Source organism: Teleopsis dalmanni, chromosome 1 (assembly GCF_002237135.1).
Source record: "Teleopsis dalmanni isolate 2A chromosome 1, ASM223713v2, whole genome shotgun sequence".
In the NCBI taxonomy this organism is placed as follows: Eukaryota; Metazoa; Arthropoda; class Insecta; order Diptera; family Diopsidae; genus Teleopsis; species Teleopsis dalmanni.
Genome location: NC_051846.1, coordinates 11,799,919 through 11,827,394, shown reverse-complemented (window position 1 = coordinate 11,827,394; position 27,476 = coordinate 11,799,919). Strand labels below are relative to the sequence as shown.

General features: G+C 29.3%; 3 protein-coding genes across 3 annotated transcripts in view; all 3 read left to right on the top strand.

Moving 5' to 3' along the window:
• Positions 1-4,353: 4,353 nt before the first annotated feature.
• On the top strand, positions 4,354-4,725 carry LOC119677361 (spore coat protein SP96-like). The gene has a single exon (XM_038088673.1). The coding sequence runs from the start codon at positions 4,354-4,356 to the stop codon at positions 4,723-4,725; it is 372 nt and encodes a 123-aa protein (XP_037944601.1).
• Positions 4,726-7,747: 3,022 nt separating this feature from the next.
• On the top strand, positions 7,748-8,359 carry LOC119677352 (calmodulin-A-like). The gene has a single exon (XM_038088661.1). The coding sequence runs from the start codon at positions 7,748-7,750 to the stop codon at positions 8,357-8,359; it is 612 nt and encodes a 203-aa protein (XP_037944589.1).
• A 15,351-nt stretch (positions 8,360-23,710) lies between these two features.
• Positions 23,711-27,476, top strand: part of LOC119668760 (glutamate receptor 1-like) — a gene marked incomplete at its 3' end in the record, with an annotated part of 58,117 nt that continues 54,351 nt past the window's right edge. The window contains 1 exon segment of the mRNA XM_038078372.1: positions 23,711-24,275. Within this exon segment, the coding sequence (XP_037934300.1) occupies positions 24,170-24,275 (106 nt within the window).

The window sequence follows — 27,476 nt, the reverse complement described above, 5'->3', positions numbered from 1 at the left end:
TCGATATTTTTATCAGTTGAAGAGATTTGAGAATGTTAAGAATAAAACTCAGAAATAAAGATTTCTATAGCTTTCTTGAATATTTTGAATCACACACAACCCGCTTGTAAGAAAAATTCATTTTAGACGCCATTATATATGGAGTGTTTCCTAAGAAAATACAACATATATACAATTCATCTCTGGTGCAAGTACAGAAAATAATTTTATGAAATGGTATACATTTTTAATATATGAAAAGCTCTTATTGAAAATTTTGAACGTTTTTTTTCAACAACTTAAAGTATACAATAAAATATACATTATTTTTTAATAAAAGATTTTTAATATCAACTTAATATCAAGTGTTGCAACTTGTACTTCAAAGATCTCTGAAATTATAATGGTTCATTATTAATTTTTTTTAAAAATTTCCAATACCTATAAAAAGCTTATTTACTTAACATTTCTATACAATATTTTTCAATCTCCGGTTTTCTGACTGAAAGTTATTTTTGGATATACTTCTTTCAGGAACCCCGACTCCCATTAAAAATTGAAGCTGTTGGTTTTTGGTATTGCAGTGGTCCTTCCTGTCGGTTATCGTGTGATTATTTCTTTTCATTAAATACTAGAAGTTAAGAAAATGTATGTAACATAACACTTGTATTAATACTACTAGGTTTTAGAGTTATTTGTTGCAAATCCAACATAGAATTAAAATAATTTCCAGTATCAAATTTCGATTCAACTATTCGTTTGCTGACTGTATAAAGTGGAAACCGCAAACCGCTAAAAACGCCACAGCCATCAATGATGCTTTGTGAACCACCGTGAAGCATTGTGAAGCACCGTGAAACCACGAATATTGGTCAGTTGTGAATGAGGTGCAAACAATATCTATAAACCAATCTACAGCCGCGCCAGAAATCTGACACTTTCAGTGAAAATTTATACAGTCGTTGACTTTCTGAATATTCATGAGACCGTTCTTTATTCTATATTTAAAATAAAAAATATTTATTTTTAATAATAAATTAAAATAAAATTAAATTTATGTGTGACTTTGTTAAGTGTTGGCAAAACTGCATCAGCAAAAAAATTTATTCAGGCATCAATGGCTTTATGCATTATTGAATAATTTACCATATTGGCATTTTACTATTTTTATAAAAATTGCCATATATGTAGATATAATTGTTAATTAATTTATTTTATTTTATTTTTAAATTAATATAAAAAGAAGTTTGATTTGAGTATGTCACAGTTTTATTATCTTTCATGTACAACCTCTTGTCAAAATATTACAATTAGTTAATTTTAATATCCATTTATATTAAATTAATATTAAAATGAAAAGTATTTATTATTAATTTACTATATCTTCCAGTTATAAATATTCATTTGTCTTTAGCCGTACATACATTTTTTTTTACATTCATTTGCAGCTTCAATATTGCTAAGATAACAACTTTTAGTTTTACCTCAATGTGGACCCTTTATCCTTTTGATAAAGCAAGATTCTTAATATTAGTTAAGTGCAGAAAACGAAAAGTCTTTTGGGTTTTAACAAACCTGCAGTTCGATTACGTACTGTAATACTAACGGGGCACTGTAACATTGTGCACATATGCTCCAACGGTGGCGAGTTCCATCAAGTGGATTATGCAGGAGCTACCAAGATGAAGAGTAGTTAGAATCCATCAACCACTTTCTGTGTCTCTGTCCAGGATTGCAGACAGGGTGACTTCAATGTCTTGGGTTCAAAGCAAACATATCGGGTCTTCTTAACTTCACCTGGAAAACTAAATGGTTCAATAATAATAGTACACGTGGATAACAAATGAAGTGTATTGGTATAACACACTTGCCTTATGTTATCTTGAAATAAATGGGTATATAGATGTTGTAAGAATTTGCTACAAAAATTTACTTTATCGACATGATTCTCAGAATGTCATTTTCATGGGTTTTGTCTCACAGAGCTGAAATCATTTGAGATCTCATATCTGCCAACATTAGCAACAGTAACATTATTCCAGTGTAATATTTATTTCTGGTAGGAGTAAAATCGAAAAATTTACTTATCATCTAATTAAATATATTCATAAGCTTAAGTACAATCAAGGTAATAAATATATCCTTAAACCATTCTGTGGCAATAATAAAGCTGGTTGTTTTTAAATGTTCTTAAAATAAATTTCATAATATCCTTTTCTATTAAAACACGTTTACAGAACCCTTTTTTGCATCATTAAACTTTAAAAATTAAAAATAATTAAAAATTTTCCAAATAATAGTCCCCATCATATTTGACAATAATTACCCAATAACATTCAAAATAAAACCATGTATTAAAATCAGATAATATTCATACCATTATGTTTCTACATATAGAAAGCTCTGTTTAAACATAATGAGAATTATAAATTCTGCATATTTAACATACATTACATCAAATTTTTTTTATTTCTTTTTTTGCTATTTGTTGTCTATTCTTTCAAATCATACCGAAACAATGTCAATAATAAATATCATTTTCAAATTATATTAAAATTAGATTATCATGGTTAAAAATTGTATTTCATTTATTTTATGTTTTATTTAAACATGATGAGAATTATTATTATTATTTTTGTGTAATGAGCAAAGAAATTCTTTAACTCGTCGTCTGTTAAACATTTTCAATATAAGCAAGAAATGTTAAAAATTATCTATTAAGAATCTTGTATTGAAAATATATTTAGAAAAGATATTTGGAAAAATAAAACTATTATGTTTTTGTAATTTTCTTAAAATTGACATCATTGATCTGTCTTTAAGTGACACTCATAACATTACACATTACAACGGTAGGAAGCATAACATTCTGAAGAAAAATTCATTAAATATAAACTGGAGCAATGATTTAATATTATTTTATACATTTTTCTCACCTTTGTTTATATTTTTTTCTACAGTTCATGATTAAACAATGGTTTTAGATCGTCAGACTAAAGATTCTACCAAGCAAACTATTCACATTGTCTTGTGGTACCCTACTTTGTATATGTATTTATGATGTATTCCTGCAATTAAAACCTTACTTGAGCTGTGATATATCTTTAATATCTGAACTAGAAATAATATAATAAGTATTTAAAAGTCCAGTTTGTTCATAATAAATATATACCTATATGGTATATAGATTTAATATTTAATATTATTTATTGTTAACCGTAACAGATGATATACCTAATCAGTCCAGTCCAATTTATATTTAATGAGAAACTACTTTCTATAGAACATTAAATTTGCTTATGATTAATAAATTTTCTATTAAAAATATAAACATAAATATTAAAATTGTCATCATAAAGCCTACTGAATATTTTGCCATGGACACTAAAAATGGAATTATATATAAATCAAATCAAGAACATTTGAATACTCGTATATAGACCAAACTAAATATAACATACCTCGTATTTCTTCGATTTAGCCTAAAGGATTTAAAACACTAGCTTCACTTAGTGTCTTCCTTGTCATTTGTACAGAAAAGGTTGCAATACGTGGTTATTTTATCTTATCTCTTGAAATTATGGTACTACGAGTATAAGCTTTGAAATGCGTAATTCTATTTTGCTTATAATGTATCTTCATCTTAATAATAAGTATCCGTATTTATAAGTATACTTTTTGAAATTTTCTAAATTCAGTTTAAATAGTTCATTATTGGTTAACACTGATGTATCCGGAAGTAGGTTGGTTAACTGACACTGGTAATGTGACAGAACTCTCACCTAAAAGTCATATCTAGTCCCTATCAGATCCAGTCCCAGATCTTTAAAAAATTATATTTAAAAAAATATTAATTAATTAAAAAAAAAGTATGTATAAAAAAATTAATACAAATAAATAAAAAAATTTTAAATGACTTTCATTGGTGTTGATCTGAATAGTATTTATTGTTTATTCTTAATAAATTTTTCTGTTTGTTTGCTGTCGTGACATATGCTTGAAAATCTTCTCCCCTCTTACTTCGCTTCACTTGTACCAAACATGATCCAAAAATAATTTACGCATTTTTGGAACATTTGAACAAATAAAGAAGTCGAAAATTTTTTTTCCATAAAAAACAAAAGTAAAAATCTGATTGATTAGTTAATCATTATTTAATATTTATTTTATTTTTATTTTAATATTATTTAACAATTTATGTTATCAAAATTTGCATAACACAAATAATATATTATTTAATAAATTAATCAATATTGGCGAATTTGAATTATTTTAAGCAATGTTGAAGGTTAACCTTCCACTTTTGACTATAAAACCCCGGAACAAATCTATGGGGATATTATTGATTCGACTTCAAAGCTAAAAAACAGTAAAATGAAGTGCTTCAGCGTTTTGGTTGTTTTGGTGTTCGCTTGTGCTTATGTGAAGGCACAAACATCTCCTACTGCATCTGCTTCCGCATCTGGATCGGCAACTACATCACCTTCTGCTTCTAACTCAGCATCGTCATCACCTTCTGCGTCAGCAACATCATCAACATCACCTTCCAGGAGAAGAGTTTATGTAAGTAATCTAAGTTTTACTGCAGTTCGACGGCTTCGACGAAACACAACCGCTAGCAGCAGTACAAGCCGTAGGCGAGCGCTTAGTAGCAGACGTAATCGCAACCGCAATCGTAACACCAATCGCAGTCGTAGAGCCCTTTTGAAAAAGAGATCTCAAGCCGCTAAAATGAGGAGAGGTTAATAAATTATTGTAAAAATTGTAAAAAATATATATTTTCATTAAAAAAAGTGTTTGCACAATATATATTTGTTTCTATAATTATATATTTGCCTACAAACAAAGTTTAAGTTCTGATAGTAAGAATTTAAATTTAACTTAGATCTGTTCTAAAAACGCACTTTAAACATATTCTGAAAAATGTCTGATGGTTCTTTTGAGAAGAACAGCTTTTATTATATCTTGAACTCTCAAAAATGCCTAACACAAATACACATACATTGAGGGTTAGCTATGTAGGGAATCGCTAGAGATCTATAAGTCTTTGCATGACTGACGTTGATGTATATACATACTACAATAAAAAGTAGCTATAAGAGCTCATAACACTCAAGGAACCGGTTTTGACTTGAAAGTCTAAGAGGACAGAGTTTTGAGAGCAGCCTGGCTGTCAGAGTACAATACATTATATACATAGCTGAGTCCAATTGATTTCTACTTATATACTTCATCATGTCTAGATTATATTAATGACTGAAAGAAGTTAACAATATAAGAAGGATCTAAATTAGTGATTAAAATATTGAATATTAAACTAAAATTTTATGAACTTTATTCGCTAATGCAGGACATTCATGGCGTTCATGATATTGTGGCCTCAATATCATTAAATTCAATATATAGTTTCGTTCGACTCAATTTGTATATTAAAAATAACATACTTACAAATGAAAATTATTTTTTTTATAAAACTTAAATATTTTTTGTTATTCGGAACCAAAAGCTGCTACTAGCAATCAGAACAATTTCGTCCTGAATTAAAATGCTCATATCCTTTTTAATCCATAGTAGAGCAATCATTTAGACAATTAGAACCAACGGCACTCAGATGTTCTTTGCATGTAAATCAATGCATTTGTTTGGTTATTTTATGAAAATATTTTCAGCAATTATGCAGTGCGATGACCTCGATTGATACATCATCCGATATGGGCCCCAGAATGGAGCACAATTTGCAAATCATCATTTTGGTAAATATTTTCTGATATTTTCTGATATTTTACTGAATTTTAGGTTTGTTGCTTTAGTATTTTTCGGGCTCATTTAATGGTCGTTAATTTGCTTCGCCCCTCTCAACTGCACGTGATTAGCATCAATTGGATTTCTATCCTTACCAACATCAGTGATGCACTGATGAGCTCGACAATTCCAACGGACCAAATGGCAGAGTAAATAAGTTTTTGTTTTGATTTTAACTCGAATAGGTAAATTATTTGTCGACGGTCGAAATAATTGCCATAAATGCCATGTTGAGTGATGAGTGTAATTTTAAAATTTTGGTTAAATTTTGTAAATGATAATTTCAGCAAAACTAACGAAATTAATACAAGGGAGTATAGGTCCTCGTCAAGAATTTCTGTGAATTTCACGCATGAATAGAAAATCCCTGTGGAACGCATATAACCGGCTTAGGTTGGTCTTGGTAATTCGTTTGACATATAACAAAGGCGTTTATTTCTTTAGGGGAATGTATGAAGACTTATTTAAGAGCCGGGTTTTGTAAAACTTGTTAAAACCTTAACTCAAAACATTTATTTGACAGATATCAGTCATATTTAACGTTAAGTAAAAGAGTTCAAAATATTTTAAGAGGGCTTGAATCTCAAAACACTCCCTTTTATACATCACTAGATTTTCTTCCTTCATCTCTTCAAAGCCATTCTGATTATATAATGAGTCTTTCAAATGTCTTCATTGGGTTATTAACTGTCGATAGACTGTCTGCCATTGGTTTTAGACTATATTAAATGCTAATGTTGTGCATTTTTCTCTTTTTTCTTTATATCGTACTTCCTCGAACTAATATACTGAATTTTTATGTGTCGGTTCCTATAAGACACCATATTATTTCTACACCTCTTGGTAGAAACCGCAACCATACCTTTTCTGCATAATTGATCTTAGCATCTTTGACTCCTATCTGACGGTGTTGATCAATTTGACACTCCGGAACATTACTTCTCAGATTCACTTCTTGGGGGAGTTCAAACATTTTAGCTGCCTTAGTTATGTTAATGGTTGTTATGGTTGGTTTCCTTTTGTTAGTTTATGGAAAGTTACTCACACCTTGAATAACTTTAACTTTTCTTCGCTATATCCTCATAACCAACTTACTGCTACATCCTGGGTCTGTAGATAGAACGGTTAGATCCATACAGTAAGGTTTAAAAGTAGGTTTTGATTTTCGATAGATATCAAAATTATAATCACTTTCAAGTTAGCTTTTAAGCACCTTCACATATCAAAGCATGCACAAGGAAATAGTATAATATTGCTCTACTGCTGTCTGATCACAACTGTTCAGGAGAATAGCACCTTTAAAGGTTTTGTGGGGAAAAGGATGACGCCTCACGTGCTGATAAATAAACGGAAGAAATACCTATCTTCAACCGAGTAAAGAAATATAACTTGATAGTGCAAGCTCAAAACTTCCATTTATCAATATAATTGGATTTGGAGAAAAAGTCTAAGTAAATCCATGAAGAGGATAGATGAAGAATAACAACTTTAAATCGTTAATATGTAACTAACTGAAAACAACTGAAAAGTCACTACTACAACTCTGATAGAAATCAAAGGAGGACGTTTTACTTACAAAGCTGACATCTGATTTCAATGACAGTTCGAAGCTTCGTAAGGAAGGAAAGAAACCACAAAGTTTATACCTACAGCATTCCAGGCACTTATGTGTTAACATAAGAGATATCTACTAAATGGAGAGAGTGAAAAAGATGACTTTTAAAGGTAACAATAACGTCAATGATTTACCATAAGGATTGCCTTCTATTTAAGAAATCTAATCACAGTATAGTCTAATCATTTTACCTTTGCTAATAAAATCAAAATGCTTTAACTACTGTTTGAAATAAATATATTTTTCCTAAATTATGGTTTTTTGTACTAAAATTTGTTTTCCATACTTCAGTTTCTCAGCCCAAAACTAAAAAAATCCACTCTCGACTCTGATTTGGTTTTGAGCGTCACAATGTCACATGATAAACTCTCAAGAGCTGAATATAAGATATTCCAAGATACCTTCACGTATTTCGACAAAGATGACGATGGTTTCATAGGTAAACAGCAGATACTAAAAATCTTTCAAATGCTCGGTCATAATCCCAGTAAGGAATTTATTGATGATTTGGCTGTCGAATTCGATGCCGAAGGCAAAGGTTTTAATTTCGAAAATTTTCTCGCTATGTTTACTCGTATGCTCGGCAATGAAACCGAAGAAGAAGTGCGGGATGCTTGTAAAGCTTTTTTTAAAAAAGGCCAAAAAAGTACTCTAATTGATGTGGAATACTTTCGTCATTTTATGACCTACAAAGGTGCTAAACTCACAGATGAGGAAGTCGAAAAGGCATTGGAACATGTATTCATAACTGAGGAGAAACAGTTTGATCCAGAAGAACTTGTGCAGGCATTGTCTCAAATTAAACTCGATGATCCGGATGCAGAGGAAGAAAAGGAAGAATCGTCAACAGATGATGAAAATAAGAAGCAAGTTGTTGAGAAATGGACTAAAGAGGAAATTTATGAGTATTTTAAACAATTAAAATGTACACGTCACTACTTGGATGACGATAATATACACTAATTTTGGGTAATCGTAGTGTGAGGAGGAGACCACGAGTCTTGGTATATTTTTTTATGAGTAAAAAAAATTTTATGTTAAGTGATGTTTGCTGCAATTAACAAAAATGAAATTGAAATAATTGTGTTGAAAATAAATATATTTAATTTTTTTGACATGTTAATCTGAAATGTGCCCGTTTCTTCTGAAATTTTAAATCTCAATTTCAATCAACTCAATCTAGGGATACGCTCTTAATATTCGAAAAGGAGTACCTTTAAAAGAATACTTTCAAATGATTTGATATAAATGATAGTTATCTTCACTTTGATTTCTGAGATATCAATCGTGCTTGATAACTTAGGATTGAAAATTTTCAGTACATCTTTTTTAAATATTCATATTTCTCGTCACTAGTCAATCGTCCTCCACTCAGTGAAACACTTGGCCTATTCTAAGGCATTTGCATAAATTTTGATTAATGCTCATAAAAATCAATTTTCGCTTAACATTTTTCGTCAAAATTTATCAAATTTTCTTTGACTTACCTGCGCTGCTTTCCCTTTCTTAGATGTGGTCTTGGTAGGCTTCTGCAGCAGACTTCATCTGTTAAAAGCTTTGTAATTGAATTAATAATTAAATTTTGTTTGCGCAGTTTGGTTTAATTAATTGATTTACTAACACAGCGAAATTGTTTAATGCATAAATAAAAAGGCACATTTATCAGGAACCTTAATTCGATTTCAGCTCATTAGGCAACTTTGCGTGAAGGTAGACTGGAACTTTATTAAGCGAAATTCAAGTTGACACAAAGTAGTTGAAACAATGTGACTTACACGCCTAATAGAAATGAGTTATTGTTAAGATACGTCACCTTTAAACAGGCATATTGGCTACATAGTTAATTTGTCAGAGAACTTTTTTTTATAACAAAAAGAAGGATGTAATAAAATTTTAGTGCCTTATCACTGTTAGTTACCAGGGAATTGACAAAAGGTGCTACACTCCTGAAATATATATATTTTAATTAAATTAGAGACAAAAATTAAGTGAATTTTCTGGTCAATCATAATTATATTTTATTAATTATTTGTTCTTTTATCTTTAAGAAATATATTATTTTGTTTAATTTTATATTTGATTTATTCACTTATTCACTTTTTTTAATTTATATTATTTTATTTTATTTATTTAATATTATTTAAAAAAATATATACTAAAATATAGTAACATTTTTTTATTATAATAATAAGTTTATAAATTATAAATTATAAAAATTATTCATAATAATATTACTAAAATGCATTGTTTTCTTATATTAAAATAATAATAATAAATTATTATTAAATAATATTTTTGTTATTAAAAATCTTATTTAAGATGTAAAATTAAGTAAATAAACCAGTCAAATTCACAAAAAATGTTTTATTTAACAGTTCGAAACCAGACTTTTAAAAACAAACATATATTTTATAAATAATATAACATAATATTAAATAAATAATAAATGCCATTTTAACTAAAATGTAATGTAACGTACGCATCATTCATTTCCCCCTAAATTAGCGTAACAGAATTTACTAATAAAATAGAAGTTTACTTAATATATACACTTAAGATATAAATAATTTGGAGACTTTCTAGTACCAACTGTTACCAACAAACTCACCACAACTGAGTAGTAACATGCCTTTCGTCATGTAAAAACTGCAAAATCAATGGATGTTCTGTTAAAGCGTGGAAAACTACCACTTAAGTTCTATAGATAACATTGCTATCTACACACTGTTAACATTAATACATGAACATTAAAAGTACTTTTTACTAATAACATGCATACAATCTTTTCTGTAAAGATGATTTCTTAGAAAACGCGTGAAGTTGATATTTTAAGTCCCGTAGGTTAAATCGAAAACAGACGAGTTAAGACTAACTAGATATGGTCCAGATATTAATATTTGTTTATTGCATTTATATAGAATAAGAATTTTAATGTTTATGCCAAATGGTTTAATAAATTATTAAACAGAAAAGATTTTATAATTACAATTTTGACATTCATGTTTATATTTCAAATAGAAAAAGTATTAATAATTTGCAAATTTAATGTACTATAAAAGCAGTTTCTGATTAAGTATGGACTAGACTGGACTGATTAGGTATATCATCTGTTACGGTTAATAAAAAATATTAAATAATATATCTGTAAACCTATATATATATATATCTATTATGAAGAAACTGAAGAAACTTATTATATTATTCTAAGTTCAGATATTAATGAAATAACACAACTCAATAAAGATTTTTAATCGTATGGCCAACCCAAGTAAATATTGCAGGAATACATCACAAACACATATACAAAGTGGAGTACTAAAGGACAATGAGAATAGCTTGCTTCGTAGAATCTTTAGTCTGGCGATCCAAAACCATTCTGCAGAAAAAAGATGAATCATAAAAAAGAAGTCTGAATGTTATAGTTTTAAACAAAGGTGAAATAAAATGTATAAAATAATATTAAATCATTGCACCAGTTAATATTTAATAACTTTTTCATCAGAATGTTATGCTTCTCACCGTTGTAATTTCTAATGTTACAAATGTCACTTAAAGACTTAAAGATCAATGATGTCAATTTTAAGAAAATTACAAAAACATAATAGTTTTATTTTTCCAAATATCTTTTCTAAGTAGATTTTCAATAAAAGATTCTTAATAGATAATTTTTAGCATTTCTTGCTCATATTGAAAATATTTAACAGACGACGAATCAAAGAATTTTTTTGCTCATTACACAGAAATAGTAACAATAATTCTCATTATGTTTAAATAAAACATTCAATAAATTCAATACAATTTTATGATTTTAATAATATAATTTTAATTTAATATGAAAATAATATTTACTATCGACATTGGATTCCTTTTATGTAATTTCCTGATTTAATTTCGCAACTACCACATCATTTAAGGAATATATAGAGATATTTTCCGTATGATTTTTTGAAAGAATAGACAACAATTAGCAGAAAAAAATATTTGATATTATGTATGTTAAATATGCAGAATTTATAATTCTCATTATGTTTAAACTGAGTATTTTGTATAGGGAAATATATTTGTGTGAATAATATCTGAATTTAATACACAGTCTTATTTTGAATGCAATTGGATAATCAGTATCAAAAATAATTGAGGCTATAATTTAGGAAAGGGTATTGTAAGGTTTGAAATTCGTATGTTTGGAGAGGTTATCAATATGACTGAATAGATACTAGTAGTAAAAACGTTTTTTTGCTTTAGAAATAATATTGCTTGGAGAGTGTCATTAATCACTAAATATAACAGAATGGGTATTGTAAATGTGTTTTCATAGAAAAGAATATGAAAAGGTTCTGTAAATACTTAAAAACAACCAGGTATATTATTACCATAGCATGGTTTAAGGATATATTTATTACCTTCATAGGAAGAATGTAATAAAATTAATAAACTAATAGGGGAACAAAATTTTATATTAAAATTCAGTCGGTCATGATTTGGAAATTTGTGATTTGCATTTTTGTAGGCTAGAATTCATTTGACTTTCTGGTATAGTTTTATATTATTTTAAAGGCAACGATTTAAAATTGTAAGTTTTTTAAAAATATTTTTATTGAATGCTAAAAATCTTAACTGGATGGAATTCATTTTATAATAAGTCTGCTTTGATGTCAGATTTTGTTATATTAAAAAAATGTGTCATTAAAAGAAAACTGTAATTTATGCAATATTTGGGTTTAACATATATCGCAACAGATTTAACACTGTGGAATAGCCAAAGACTTAAGTTTCCCTTTTATACATCATTCCTGATAGTAAAGCTGTTATATTAAATTTTTTAGAAAATCTCTTATTTTATTTTTCTGGTTAACTTTTTATGGTAGTCAATATTATACAGTTTCACAGTTGTGAAGTTTAGCATCCACTAGCATTTCTAAATATTATAAATAACATTTTGAAATTATAATAGAAATGTGAGATTAAACAGAAATGTTAAACGCACTTTAACATTTTTCTAGAGAAAACTTGTCAAATTATAAATAAAATCGAAATTTTTTTTTTTTGATTTATTATTGAGTATTATTAGATTCACAATCAGCGATCGCTTGCTAATATTAAAATATGTTTAATGAGCATATTAACGACCATTTAACAGGTAATGTAAAAGTTGACAGTAAAGAACTGTATGAATAACAACTATCTATATTCAATGCAGTCTGACGAAAGCGGCCGTAAAGTGTTTACATTCAAAATCCAGGGTAGAAGAGACAGTACCTCTTCCTAGGAAGTACATCTACTAATCTGTATGCTTTACAGTTAAACTTACAAAATTAGTAGTTACCACTTTAGTGGCGTGTACTAGACTCCACCAAAGCAACCAGTTTCGTGTGTACCCTCAGATTTACAAAGGCTACCATTACAATTTTGATTTGAATATTGTTAGAAGTGCTTTCACCATCTATTAAGGCTGTCATCACATACTTCTTGACACAGATGACTTCTAGTATATATGCATCCACCAATCTATCCGGTGTTATTTTGAGAAAAGACGTAACACAAATTGATCTGAAGTTTTCAGAATAATTGTGTATCCACCTACAAAGAAGATAATGAAAACTTTTTTTCCATACTTTATGTATATAGCACACATCTTCTTGTGACGAACACAGAAATGTCTGGAAATTGTTATTGTTCTGCTGGCTTCATTAGATCCCAACGATTTACAAGGATCAAATGTGCTTAGAACTTACTCGATTTTTTTCACCACAACCAAAGCATTTTCTAGCTCCGATGACCTGACTGTATTAACTGAATCATTCGTGGACAACTGGCTGCTACCTAGGAATTTTAACTATCCAATATTATGTTATATTATAAAATTTTTTTCAATGTATGTGAACATAATTTTTCTATGCTACTTGCACAATTAAGGGCTGCATATATCTAATGATTATAAACCAAGTCTAAATCTAGTTCACTTTTTAAATGCCACAGCATTTCACGATTTAACATAGATATATACGGTATATATATGTATAAGTGAATAAAAATCATCGCTGTTAATCTGCCAAGAAGACATTTCCAAGAAAAACATATTAACAGAATCTGTACACTGCGCTTCAAAATAACCATTAAAATATGTTAAATATTAACATATTTCATGGTGAATATAAAGCACTGACCTGTACTGCTTGCTCTCCGGCATAAGGAAGAAGATTGTGCTCGCATACATTGTAAATCCCACAAAGTGTCGTTGCACTGTCAACACAAAGTTGTGCAAGGCTGCATAAATTTATTTTTGTGTGTGTTTTTGTTGTAATTTGTAAACATCAAACAAAAAACGAGTACAAACGGAAAGTGCGAAAGTCGCACAACATCGTACAACGAACTGAGACGATACAGACGACAATGTAATAATCGTGCAAATCGTACAAGGCTTCGGCACTGAACGATGTTTGTGTTGAGGACAAACGAAGCATCTTTTGTAACATTTTATAGCATCCACAGCGGTTGCTGGCTCTGCTCCCAATGCTCCCGTTGCTCGTGGTGAATGATGTTAATTTTGATGCTATACTACGTACAGCTGGCTGCTGCTGCTGCTACTGCTGTTGTTGCTGTTGTTGTTGGTACTCACACAGCAACAACAACACACAGTATGCTCACATTTTTTTCGGGGCTTAAACGCAGACGAGATGCCAAAATACTTTTAGTACTTCATGGAAAGCGTACTGTAACGGACGGTGAAACGGAGTAATACGTTAATGTTCATGTTAAAATTGTAATTTTAGTGTGTAAAGTAAAAAACAAAAAAAAAAGAAAAGAAAAATTAAACCGTATAGCAAATATAAATGAAATACACAGCAATGAGAATGCGAGATGCTGTTGTGAGTGCTGTAATATTCAAAAATTGAGCAAAATTTAATAACAAAAAATAAGCAAAAACAAAAAAAAAAAAACCAAACACGAAAGGAAAAAGTTAATAAAGTTGGCCAAAATGCGTTTACGTCGCACGGATTATGTAAATTGAATGTCACTTTTAAAGCGGCTTTAAGCGTTAATGTTATTTACTTTAAGTCATTTTAAGCGTTTTCACAGTCAAATTTTATTAAGCAACGTTAAAAATAATTGAGAAATTAATTATAAAAATAGTGTAAAAGCAAGCGTTAATGCCAAGAGAGCAATGGGAAGAAACACAGAAAAATTGCGAAAATTGTGCCAACCTTTGTGCCAATGTCAATTACCACTGCCCACATACTAAGCAGAGTTCCACTTTTCTTCTTCTTACTTTTTTTTCATTATACACTTCACTCTTGCTTTTTTATGGTTTTTTTTTTTGCTTATTTTTTTTTTACAGCTTTTTTTCACGGTAAAGTGACGACCGTAAAGCAAGAAAGTGAAGCTGTCAAAAGATTGGAGCGCGTGTGGTGCAGTTGTGAGTAAAAGTAGTGGAGCAGGGGAGTAGGACGTTTGAGGTGTATGTGGGACAAGTGATAAAAGTGTTAAAATGTGTTTATTGTTGTTGCTGCGTTTGTAAGAAATTTCTGCATTTAATTTCTAACGAGCAACTTTTGGCTTTTGTCGAGAGGTACGAGGCGTGTGTATGTATGTGTGTGTGTATGACTTACACTTATAACAGAGTTAAGTGTCATATGACTTATCTCTTCGAGTAAAACGTATTTAAAGCACCTGTGCCAATTATTACTTTTATTAAATTGTGTGTTAATGAAATATTCACACACACACACACACACACAATTTAAGTATTGTGTAATTGATCTGGAGCTAATTATTAATTATATGGCTTATACGTTTACATGCAAAAATAATTAAATTAGGATTAAATTAAACGGTTTGTTATGATTATTTTATTTATGAAAAAATGTTGTATACAATGAGTTGAAGATTTCGCATACTTAAGTACTTTTAATTGCTGCTAATAAAGAATTATAAATTAGATATTAAATAGTGGATTAGGTCAAGTTATACCTGCGATCCGCTAAGGCTTATTGACACATTGTGTTACCGTTTAAGAAACTCAGTGGCTTAAAAACCAACTTGAAACTTTGACAAAGTCTGAAACACTGTCCAGTTGGATATTCTGCAGCTAACCAGGAACCTCATAAATTGAAATTCCCAAATAACAAACAATATAAAACAATATTTTTTAGCTAATAGTTTTAAAATGAAAAATTTTTCTCTCAAGATCTTTTAAAACTCTTCAACCAACAAGCATTTATAAATAATAAATTTTTTATATAATTAAAAATTTGTTTAAACTATAGTAATTTGTGCCTATTATGGTAAAGAAATAACGCTTCTATTGTATAAACCGTATAGAAAGATTTGTCAGACTTTATAAACCTGAGATATAACATATGAGTAAATCTTTAAACATCGCATATCTTTACGCAAAATTTCACATACAATTTTTTTATTTTGTAAAATTGTGACTGTTTAATAGGAGACTTATACTATAATAACTTAATTGAAGTAATTTACCATACTAAATAACAATATTTTATGTACTCTAAAGATCCTTAGTACTATCACTTACGCCTATTAGCCCTTTGTGTTACTAAAGCGCTCTTATATTATTTAAAAAATAATCATCTAAAATAAATAGGTTAAAACAGCATTTCTATTAAAAATTGTTTTGTTTTAGTACTTTAGTAGTAAATTATTTAAAACTATAATGTAATAAAGTAAATATATTAAAAAATAACATTTCTAATAAAACTTGTGGTGCTTTAGTACTTTTTAATTAATTAATAAAATAATGTACTAACATAAATTGACTAGAAATAGCATTTCTAATTAAAACTCAGTTGCTTTCGTAATTTAAAGTTATTTTAAACAATATAAAAAAAAAACATTTCTAATAAAAATTGAGTTTAAAAAAATGATATACTAAAATAAATAGTTAAAAAATAGAATTTCTAATAAAAATAGTTTCTAAATTCTGATGTATATAAAAAATCAAAAATAACAACTTTGAGTTTTTATTTAAAAAGTTTACTATAGCAAATTTATCTAAAATGCAAAACAATTTCTCACACTGTCCCCAATAAATAACGGCTATTTTTTCTTGCATATTTTTCGGCGTTTCCGAATAATTACTACATACAACCTTCCTCAGCCCAAACTTTTTGTTTATATTGAATGTTTTTTGTTATATAAAAATAAATAACAAATACTTTAAGTCAAATTTGCGACAATTTATGCAAATTAACAGCATTAAACCGTAAAGAAAATTGCTAGAAAGCACTGAAGTAATACAGAAAACACTTGAAAGAAGCTAGCAAAACTCAAATAAAATCTCGCATAAGATAAATTAATGTCACAACAACAAATCAGCAACAAAAATTCAACAACAACCCAACAACAAGCCGACAACAACAGAAATGTATCTCATTGCCAAAGCAAATAACCGCAATTACTTTAAGATAAAATCTACTTGCCGCTGCTGCTAATGCTGCTGCTGCTGCTGCTGATTTAAAATGACAACAACAGAAGAGCAAAAGCGCTTACCGCAAACATAAATAAAAGCATATACGAGAGTATAAACGAAACAAACAGACAGATTTTCTATTTTTTTACTATTTCCTCCTTTACTTTTGCAACAACAAAAAAGAAAGGAAATTACGCTTAAGATTGGCATTTTCAAGGCATTATTGCGGCTTAACATTAAATACAATTTAATGTGCGTGCCACTTCATCAACCCATTCATACCTCACCGCCAATGCATAGTGTGTAGAGTAGCGGCAACAAAGAGCAAAAAGTTCTTAGGAAATATTTAAATATATTATAAATTTATATTAAAATAAAAAAATAACTCACAAACAAAACAAAAAAAAAACAAAATATCAATATAAATGTAAATTTTTGTACTTTACAATGTTGGGCACATTAACGCCTGTCATGAAAAATTTCTCTTGTTTGGTCAGTGAAGTTTCCTTTTTTATTGTGGCATTTTTTTATTTTACAAATTTTCACACAGTTACAGTTACAGTTTCCCATTCCATTCCACTTCTTTTTTCTCTCATTCATTTTTTTTTTTTTGCTTTAACAACTAAGCTGCTGTTAGTATGCGTGTTTGTATTGCCATTTGTATTGCCATTTGTAATGCAAACACAAACACAAACGCTAACATAAATACGAGTATAAACACAAATACAAACACACACATTTGAACTGTTAATGAAAAAGAAAAGGCAATGATAAGTTCCGTCCTTGGAGCACTTTCATAACACATTTCAACTGGCAAAAAATATATCAAAGAAAAAGTAGAAAAAAAACCAAAAACAAATTATATAAAGAAAAAGTGATAATACAAAAACGTGGCAGTAAAAGTTAAAAAGTGAATAAACAGTGAAAAAAAACAGTAGTGTATGAGAAAATATAGTAAGAATCAGCAACAAAACAAAGCTAACAAAAGCAAAAGAAATCATTTCCTAATCATTTGCCAACAAGCATAAAACAATAGATTTGTATAAATGTCTCTCTCTCTCTGTGTGTGTGTGTCAGTCTGTCTATGTGTACATCCGTCCATTTATGTCTATCGCTTCCTTCAACTTATAGTCTGCATGTGTGCAGTTAAAGCCACAAAAAAAAAGAAATCTTTTTCCACACGCATACACACTTCAACACAATTTAAATGCATAGAAAGAAGCAGCAATAGAGCAATAGAGAGTAGAAGCCAGCAGCAGCAGCGGTAGACAGTGGAAGACAGCGGGAGGTGGCAGCAAACAACGCGAGCTTAATGTGAAATTACTTAAAAGTTGCTACTAATTTTAATTTAATTAAGTGGGATCACTCCGTAATTGCGGTTATAAGTTGATAAAAATAAGCGGTACACTTCACTCCACTTCGCTTCACTTCACTTTCCTCTGCTTCAATTCACTTTTCAACTTACAACAACAAATCGTAGCGAAAAGTTTTATTGGGTCTTGTCATTAAAGCACAAATGAATTAAAATCGAAATAACTTCGCAATTGTGCTTGCTTAGCAATCTATGTATGCGTGTATGAGTGGATGTGTATGTATTTAAATATTATTTTATTTTTTTTTTATTATTATTTTTATAAAATTTCTAACAAATACAATACACTTGCCAAAGTTACAAAACTGTAAGCTGTTACCACTTAAGTGTATTGACAATTTTTCTAATGATTCTTGCTCAAATCTTTCTTTTGTTTTTCCCATTTTGAGATTAAAACTTTTTGCCAAAATAGACTTAATAAAAGTTTTTTTGTTTCTTTTGGAAAAGTTTGTGCTATCAGTTCTGAAGTTAGTTTGCTAATCGCTTGGATGTTCTTATTTTAAATTTTATTATTTTTTTTTGTTTTGGTATTTTGAGATTTCATTTAAAATGGATTTATTTTTCAATTGAAAAAAGATTTAGCATAGAGTATTCATGTAGGAATATTGGTACAAAATATATAAAAAAAACACAGTCAAGACTAATAATGGTTGAATCCACATACTTATATCTAATAGTTTGATATATATTGGGGAAGTGTCAATCATGATGCTAATAGAAAAAATTACATATTCATTAAAATTTAATAAATAATATATATTTATTAAATTACAACATATTTCCTAACATGTTTCATGTCAACTTCGACTCAAAGAAAAACAAGTTTTAACAAAGATGGTTCCATATTATTCATTTACAATATGGAGAAACCATTGATTACACATTCTCCATTGATCTCTGTTGGGTTCTTCAGTTTAGGTGAACCATTTAATTTGTTCAGTAGAAAATGAATACAAAGTGAATAGAAAATTAATAGTTAGAAAATCATTCGGAAACATGTTTCATATACATAGTTCGTGTTATAGAACTTTACAGGGACACTAGGCAAATCGGACTGAAGATGATACTTCTTAATTAGTAAAAAATTTGTTTCAAATCATTGACATGATTCATCGATATTAGATAAAACCAATCTACAGACAAGAACACTGATGTAAGTTTCCATATCTTTCGCAACTTTAACCAGTGATTGTTTATCAATCACTCCTCATCACTGTTTTTGGGCTGATTTTCTTATTCTGACAAAGGTTTTACCTTATATTATATTAATAGTTTATAGATTATACGAATAGCTCACAGATTATATTAGTAATAATACTATATCTAAGTTTTTCATAAATAATTCTGCAGTGCAGGACAATGTTTCAGACAATTTTTCTATTGCGGTGATCTGATACAATGTCTTAATGAAAGAGCATTTTTTCGTCTTTATTTGCGGTCTGCGTACAAAAATGTCATTTAATATTCACTAATGATTGAATATAGTTTCTCAAAGAAATGACTGACTAAATTACACTAAGCAGCCTAAAATACAGTAACTAAAGATTATGTACTGAACTTTTTTTTGGTCATTTTGGATAGCTTTTGCCGATTACTCTCTACGTAGCAAAACATTGATCTCTGAAATAGATAAATGAATCCGTGTTTTATCGCATTTTTTTAAATCATATAAATAATTCTATTTATTGCGCTCTAACATATTTTTGTTGTAGGCAGATGTTGGTAGATGTGGTTCCAATTTCGAATACTACTTTCGCTTCATAGACTACTATTTGATGGGTTACTGATTACTATGAAGTGTCAGTTCTTTTTAACTTTACTTTACAAGCACAAAAATGATTTAGTAAACTTTTTTAAAGTTTTATGAAGGAACTACGGACAGAACATTTAGCATTATGCGAACTTGTACGATAATGTTTAAACTCAGTAACCCATCGACAAACAGTTAATTTCGATCATTTCGGATAAGACTTTACCATGAATTTCTGGATTTGTGTTTTTTATCTTTAAAGAGCAGTGCTTTATTTTTAACAATGCTAAGAAGTTTACTTTTCTATTCAATGAGTAACCTGCCACAATTTAAACGTAAGCAAATGTTGAAGAAAAAATAATGAACAGCATGCATCCTTATCTATTATTCTCACATTTTAATATGACCGGAAGTCCAATATTTTCTTCTGGATCTAGCATTATTATACATTTTTATTATCGAATAGGTCTAAAATTTCTTTAGTTATCAGCCATAAAATCCAAATTGATCTGCAATTGCAAGAATCTTATGTTTGAATGGAAAAGTACAGAGAAAATAGAACTTGTTTATTTAACGGGTCACGCCGTTCGGGTCAGCGCCATTCATATAATCCAATTGCCATTTTTTTCTTTAAAAATAGATCTAAAGTGTGATTAATTACTATTTTGCATAAAGTAATAATAACTGCTAATTGAAGCTAGGAACGAAAGTGATACATTCAGACTTCAAAATAGATCCTAACACTAAATTGATAATTCGATTTTTCATACAGATTTAATACTACTAGTATCTCACGAAGATATCTTATTGAGGTAGCACTTATTAATTCAACTTAAAGATTGTTTCCAATTTATATCTCAATATTTACTTAAGTAGTGTTTAAGTCATCGACTTTGCTTACTTAATTCAATGGTAAATTGGTCTTAAGGAATCAGCTCCATTTAGGACCTCCAGTACTAACTTGTCTACGATCAACATGGAAGTCAGTTTTGAAACTCGATGCTTATTCCACTATGGTAGAAATATCTCGATGTACTCTAAAACTATCCAATTGAAACGTACAAGTACTAATAATTTTTATGGTAAAGGATATATGTTTTAGATTATTATTGATATTCAGATGTATGAGTTGGTGAATCAGCACCTTTACTCTATTTTATCTGTGGACAGTTTTAAGTCACACTAAGAATAACTGAATACGTTTATCAAATTACGCTGCCATAAAGTAGTCCAGGTTTAATAATCTGCTTAAATATGCTAACTCTATTCTTTATGTTTAGCTTTTTGCTGCTGATGAGCGGGTGAAGGGAGTGTAATATTCGGGCAGCTTGAGCTCGTTTGGACTTGAAATGTGCTTTCCAGGAGTGCTTGTTATCAAAGGTTATGCCTAGGTATTTGAGAGTATTAGTGTTAGAACTAAAATTTAGAGTTATCCTATGCAAATAATGAAATAATTTTATGATGGTGTGATATGTAATATGAATGAATGTGCTAGAAGTATTAAATTATTAATTAATTAATTTTGTATTTATTTATATACAAATTTAATTAAAACAAACAAACGTAATTCTATAAATTGCAAATATTAACACAATTTACCAAATAAATATGTGATTTGTAATAATTTTACTTAAGTGCAATAATTCACTAGTTGAAAAAGTATACATTTTAGTAAAATTTTATTACTAATTTTAATAAAAAAAATTTTTTTTAATCTTTTTTTTTTTGGTAGTTTTGGTATTGACGCACAAATTTTGTGTTTCGACTAATGCGGGCTTTTCAGAGTGTAAATAATTGAACAATGAAAACTGAATTTGAAATAAATCCATTTAGCAAAATTAAAATATCATAAATAATAAAACAATAATAAACACGCCAAGGCCTTATCCTTTCGTGCTAAGCAACATTTTAGAATAATTTTGCAAAAATTTTTAATTCAACAACAAAAATAATTTTCAACTTAAATTGCAGATTTTGTATGAAAAACAATTTATTTTATTTAAATAATGCATTACATTTAATATTACATGTAATGGAAAAGACTGCATTTGTTGGTGCATATTTAATTAAAATCAAAACGCAACAACAACAACAACAATAACAACAATTATAACAAGCAGCAGCTACAGCAGCAAGAGCACAAAAAATAGCAATTACAATAACAGCAACAAAACTGAACAATCATAATTTTAATGCATAATTTAGGAAAGTTTTTATAATAAAAATTAATGCGACAACTAATACAATTAAATGTGTTAATGTGTTAATTATAATATTAATTAAAATTAGTGTGTTTGCGAAAGTATAAAGTGCATTAATAAAAACAACAAACAACAAAGAACAACGAGTAACAACGGCTTCAACAGCTACAACAGCTACAACAGCAATAATGACAGCAATTAAAATAAAACGAATATGACAAAACCAACAACAACAATAACAAAAACAATAGTTATTGCTACAGCTACAGCAACAGCTGAAAGTAAGGCAATACAAAAGCAACAATAAAAAATGCACACACACAAAAAAAATTATAATTAAAAATTTATTTATATATAAACGTTTTCATAATGTTAACAACAGTTCCTGTGCAAACTCACCGACACAATGTTTTTACGAGCAACAACACCAACAACAAAAACAACATCAACAATAGCAATAATAAAAACAACAACAACAATAAAAGTTAATAGCAATACAAAAACAAGTACAATAACAAAACAACAAATACAACGTTGACACTGAATCATATAGCAAGCGAACGAAGCAACAAGAGTAACAACATCTACAACGGCTACAACGGCAACAACAAAAGCCAATACAAGCGGAACATCAATGACGACAACAACAACAACAACAACAGCAACAGCAAATCCACTGAGTTTTAAATAATTAACGAGTGAGAAAAGCAACCAAACGAAATCAGAGCAGCGGAGCAAAGCGTCAACGACCCAAAAGGAGAGGCTGGCAGGCAAATAGGCTAGCAGGCAAACAGGCTGGCAGGCAGGCATTAAACATACACACACACACACACACTATTAAAAGATTACACATATAGACAAGTATTACTCGCATACGTTTTCAGTATTCACCATTCAGCATTGAGCATTGAGCATAAATTTTAATGCACGCCCCACTGCACACACCACTCACACCACTCCGAACTTATATATGCGTTGCAAGCGTACAACAATTGACATACTAACACACACAAGCACGCATATTACGTACGTCGATGATGGGCAAAGTTATTTGCATAATTGTAACAAGTGCAAAAGGCACGTGCGTACCTTGTACGAAATGAACAAGCGACGACCCCGAGAGTTGTCATTGTACAAATTTAAAAAGGACAAAATGTGCACATTTTCAAAAGGATGCACAAAATTAAGTGAATTGTAAAAACAAAACACAAACACAAAAAAAAAAATAAACAAAAAAGTAGCGAACACACATGCTCCACAAACTCTGAAAACACAAAAGGGGAAAAGTAGTTTTAATAACGAGAAACGACGTGTTCACTAAAAGTGACCAAAACGAAAAAATAAAAGAGAAAACAAAAAATAGAACAGCAGTGAAAAGTGTGTGAAATTGGCCCCAAAATGCGTGGAAATGTACACAAAAATTGAAAGCCAATTTTAAAATTAACACAGCAAGAAAAAAAAAATAAATAAATAAAAATAAAATAAAATACATTGTCAGAATGTGTGTAAAACAATTTTAATATTTCATTTCAATTAAAAAGAAAATTTAAAAAATTAAAATAAATTAAATTGCTGCGACAAGAAAAAAGTGTCTTCATTTACTAAGAGTGCAAAGTGTACTTAAAAACATACGCCAACTCTCTGCCATAATTGCAGCCAACTCAATTGCATTGCACTCCACGTACACAAAGTGCTGCCAACTTAACACAAAAGATATATAGTAAATAAAAAGAAAAAAAGAAAAAAATAAAACAAACACAAACCACAAAAGCAAACATTAACACACAGAAGCACACCTAAACATACCAACAAACATAAAGTAACGCAAAACCACATACATACATACATAAACACACACACACACACAGATATTACTCAAATATTACACAATAGTTTCTAAAGCCTTTCACCAAACATTCTTTTGTGCAGTTGTTGGGTTAAAACAATCCATTTTAGTACAATTTCATACCGCAAAACGCGAAAAAGTGGCTACAACGCCAACAAAAGCGCATTCAACATGCTTTTTGGATTAAAATTGTTTACATTTTTATGGATAACGCTGGCAACTCTTTGGTTAAAACTCACCGTCGCACAGCCATCATTAACCGAGAAAATCCCGTTAGGTAAGCCAAAAGCACACACTCCTAAAGTAGCAAATGTATTTTCTTTCCGTTATATTTTTTATTTTTTTTAGTTTGTTTTTACGCTTCTTTTCATTTATTTTATTATTTAACATTTTATATATTATAAATTCTTTATTTTTATTTTTATGGCACATAAAACATTCGCGCGTTATGCATTTTGCACATACACAAAGCACACCGCACACCGTACTGCTTACACCGCATCAGCGCCAATAGCGCTGGCAACTCTGGCTCTGCTGGTTTACAGTGCAACATTTTCTTTAGAGCTTAGAGCACACTTATTTGTCTGTGTGTATTGGTGTGTTTGTGAACTTTAACGCTGCATATGTGCCATTAAAATGTGCAAACACCGGAAGTGCACCAAACCGCATACTTAGATTATGTGCTGCAGCAACAATAATACTAGCAAGTGACTAGCAACTGACTGGCAACTGCAGTAGCAACTTTAATGGGATTTGCTACAGCAAATGTCTTCACTATTCACTATTTTGTATTTGCGAGCAGGAAAGTTGCTTCAATTTTAAGTTGCATCAACACTTCTACATGTAAATGACGTTAGCTCTCCGCTTGGAAGCGTCTTTTCTCGACTTTGGCTTAAATGTTGAAGGAAAGTCTGTTCTAGTGCAAAATATTTTATTTAACTTGAAAGTTTTCTTATGAAAATTTAATTAAGGGCATTTCAGAATGTAGCCCTTATACTACACTATAAAATTAAACAACTTCTGTTGAAACTACTTCAATAAAACTAAAATTACCTTAATGCATTCACTGCTTTTAGATACTGGCTATATAGGAAGTTATTAACTTATTGTTAACATTACGTACTTTTATACCATTTCAAAGAATTTCCAAAAAAGTCGTTACCTACTAGCAAAATTCATGGAAGACAGATTTTTTGACAACGGTCACCAGCTTCCATACTAACAGAACGCTGTCTTGACATATCACATTCAATATTATTTTACTATTTTACTATCGATTACTGTACCAGTTCAAAGTAACTTTCCTTTCTGCAAACAATAGCAGTATTTCTTATCTCTCTTTTACAATCGCGATTTGAAATTAAGTTAACTTTAACACTATTTGCAGTAAAAGGTATTTGACATAAAATCACTAGAAAGTGTATTGATATAGTCTCAATATTTATATCTTTCCAAACTTTTTTGAAAAAATTTAGAGGACAGTATTCCTACTCTACTAATGACTTTCAATACAGTATCATGTTTTTAAGAAAAAAAAAACACGATATCTATATAATAGTTATTTTATACCTTCCGAAACTTTTTTTTTATTTTTTAATATTCCACCTAATTCAAATGTGTATTTATAACTGTCGTTCATCTTCGCTAATTCTCTTAGAGTATTTTAATTAGTTAAACCTGGAAATTAGTCTTATGTTGCGTTAAATTATCTGGATATATAACAACTGGTTCCAACTAGTATCGCTAAAAATCAACACGGAAAAACACAATGTTAAATTGAATCGGTTGCAGTGCTAATCAAGGACATATTAAGTTTATGCCTTTCCCGATGTCTAAAATTACAAGCCTGAAGATCATAAAAATGGTATTAATAACCAAACAGTAGTGAATTGCAAAAACAAAATTTTATTTCTAATTAATTGAATTTTTGGTTGACCATACAGCTGTTTTTAATATTGCCAAATACCCATTTTAAATGATTTTGAAAGTACTTGTTATATTTAATTATTGCTAAAAAATTTTTTTAAATTGCAAATTGTCTTCATAATAATTTACTTCAAATTAAATTACTTTTTTTTAAAATTTTTGTTTATATGTATTTTATATACATTTTGGTATATATATACATTTAGTATATAAATTTTTTTCATATGAAAACTAACATTGCCTTACCATATATGCTCTCCTGCATCTTGCGTAAAAAAATTTTTCCCTTATATTTGAACCAGGCAAGGTCTTTCTTCTGTTTCTTTGAAATAAACATATAACCTCATGTACAACCATAAACTTTCAGTCGTAAGGAATTCAATATGTTACGAAGAAACAAGTATGTCATTGTAATGAGACCTTTATTGTATTCCTAATTAATCTATATGATTATAACTGAAGAATCACCAAAGCCGTACATAAACGTTACATTGTTAGACATTTAATTTGACCGTTTTAAAATAAAAAAGTATAAAAACTATATAGTTTAACTATACATAAAAATGGGGACTAAAATACACCGACAACACCAGATTTTGTAAAATGCAAAGTGCAACATCTAGACATCTTAGCTGCTTGTGCCACACGATTGCCAGGCAACGATTTTAGTATCTTCATTCGTTCGGAAATCTAAGATGTAAAATCACGAAGATTTACTAATAACTAATAATTGTGTTCTTTTTTGGCACTACAGTCCAGTGTGAACGTTGGCCTTCCTTAACTAATAATTTGTCGAGTTTAATTTCGGAAACTATCCGCAAACTTATTCTTATATTTACCATTGTCTCTATATAATAATATATAGTATAATACAGTTTGTATAACAATATATATAAAAGAACAGTATTTATACAACAGTTTTAATAAACAATTCAATATAATATAATATAATTGTATATAATTATTATTATATAAATAATATAGTAATAATAATAAAATTAGGAAATGAGTTCAGTAACATTTTCGACTATTACTGAATCGAATGAGATCTAAGATCTAAAATCCTGAAACATTATTAACAATTTGTCGAGGTTTATTCCGGTAACGGTATAGGTAACGAGTCCACTACCTTTATTCGGCAGTTACTGAATCGGGAATGGTTTGGAATATAAAGATATGTGACGATTATAATGCGTTAGTTTATCCAGGTTAAATTAGAAGAGTTTTTGTGAGAATCACACAATATATATTATATGTCGCACCACACCTTTGTCCCTTATAATAATAATAAATATTGAGGGTAATATACTATGAACATTCAACCAAAGAAAAAAAGTTAGTCAAGCACATTAAGAAATCTGCACTTGTGCTTTCCATCCAGTGACTTTGGCTCCATAGAAAGGTATTTCGTAAATAAACTTTTACAAAAATTGATACAATTAAATTTCATCTGTATTAACATTTTTTTGTATTAAATGGTACTTCACAGATATTAAGAAAATTGCATTTAATTTATTTGGATTATTTTTGTCAATGTTTAATAGCAGCTACG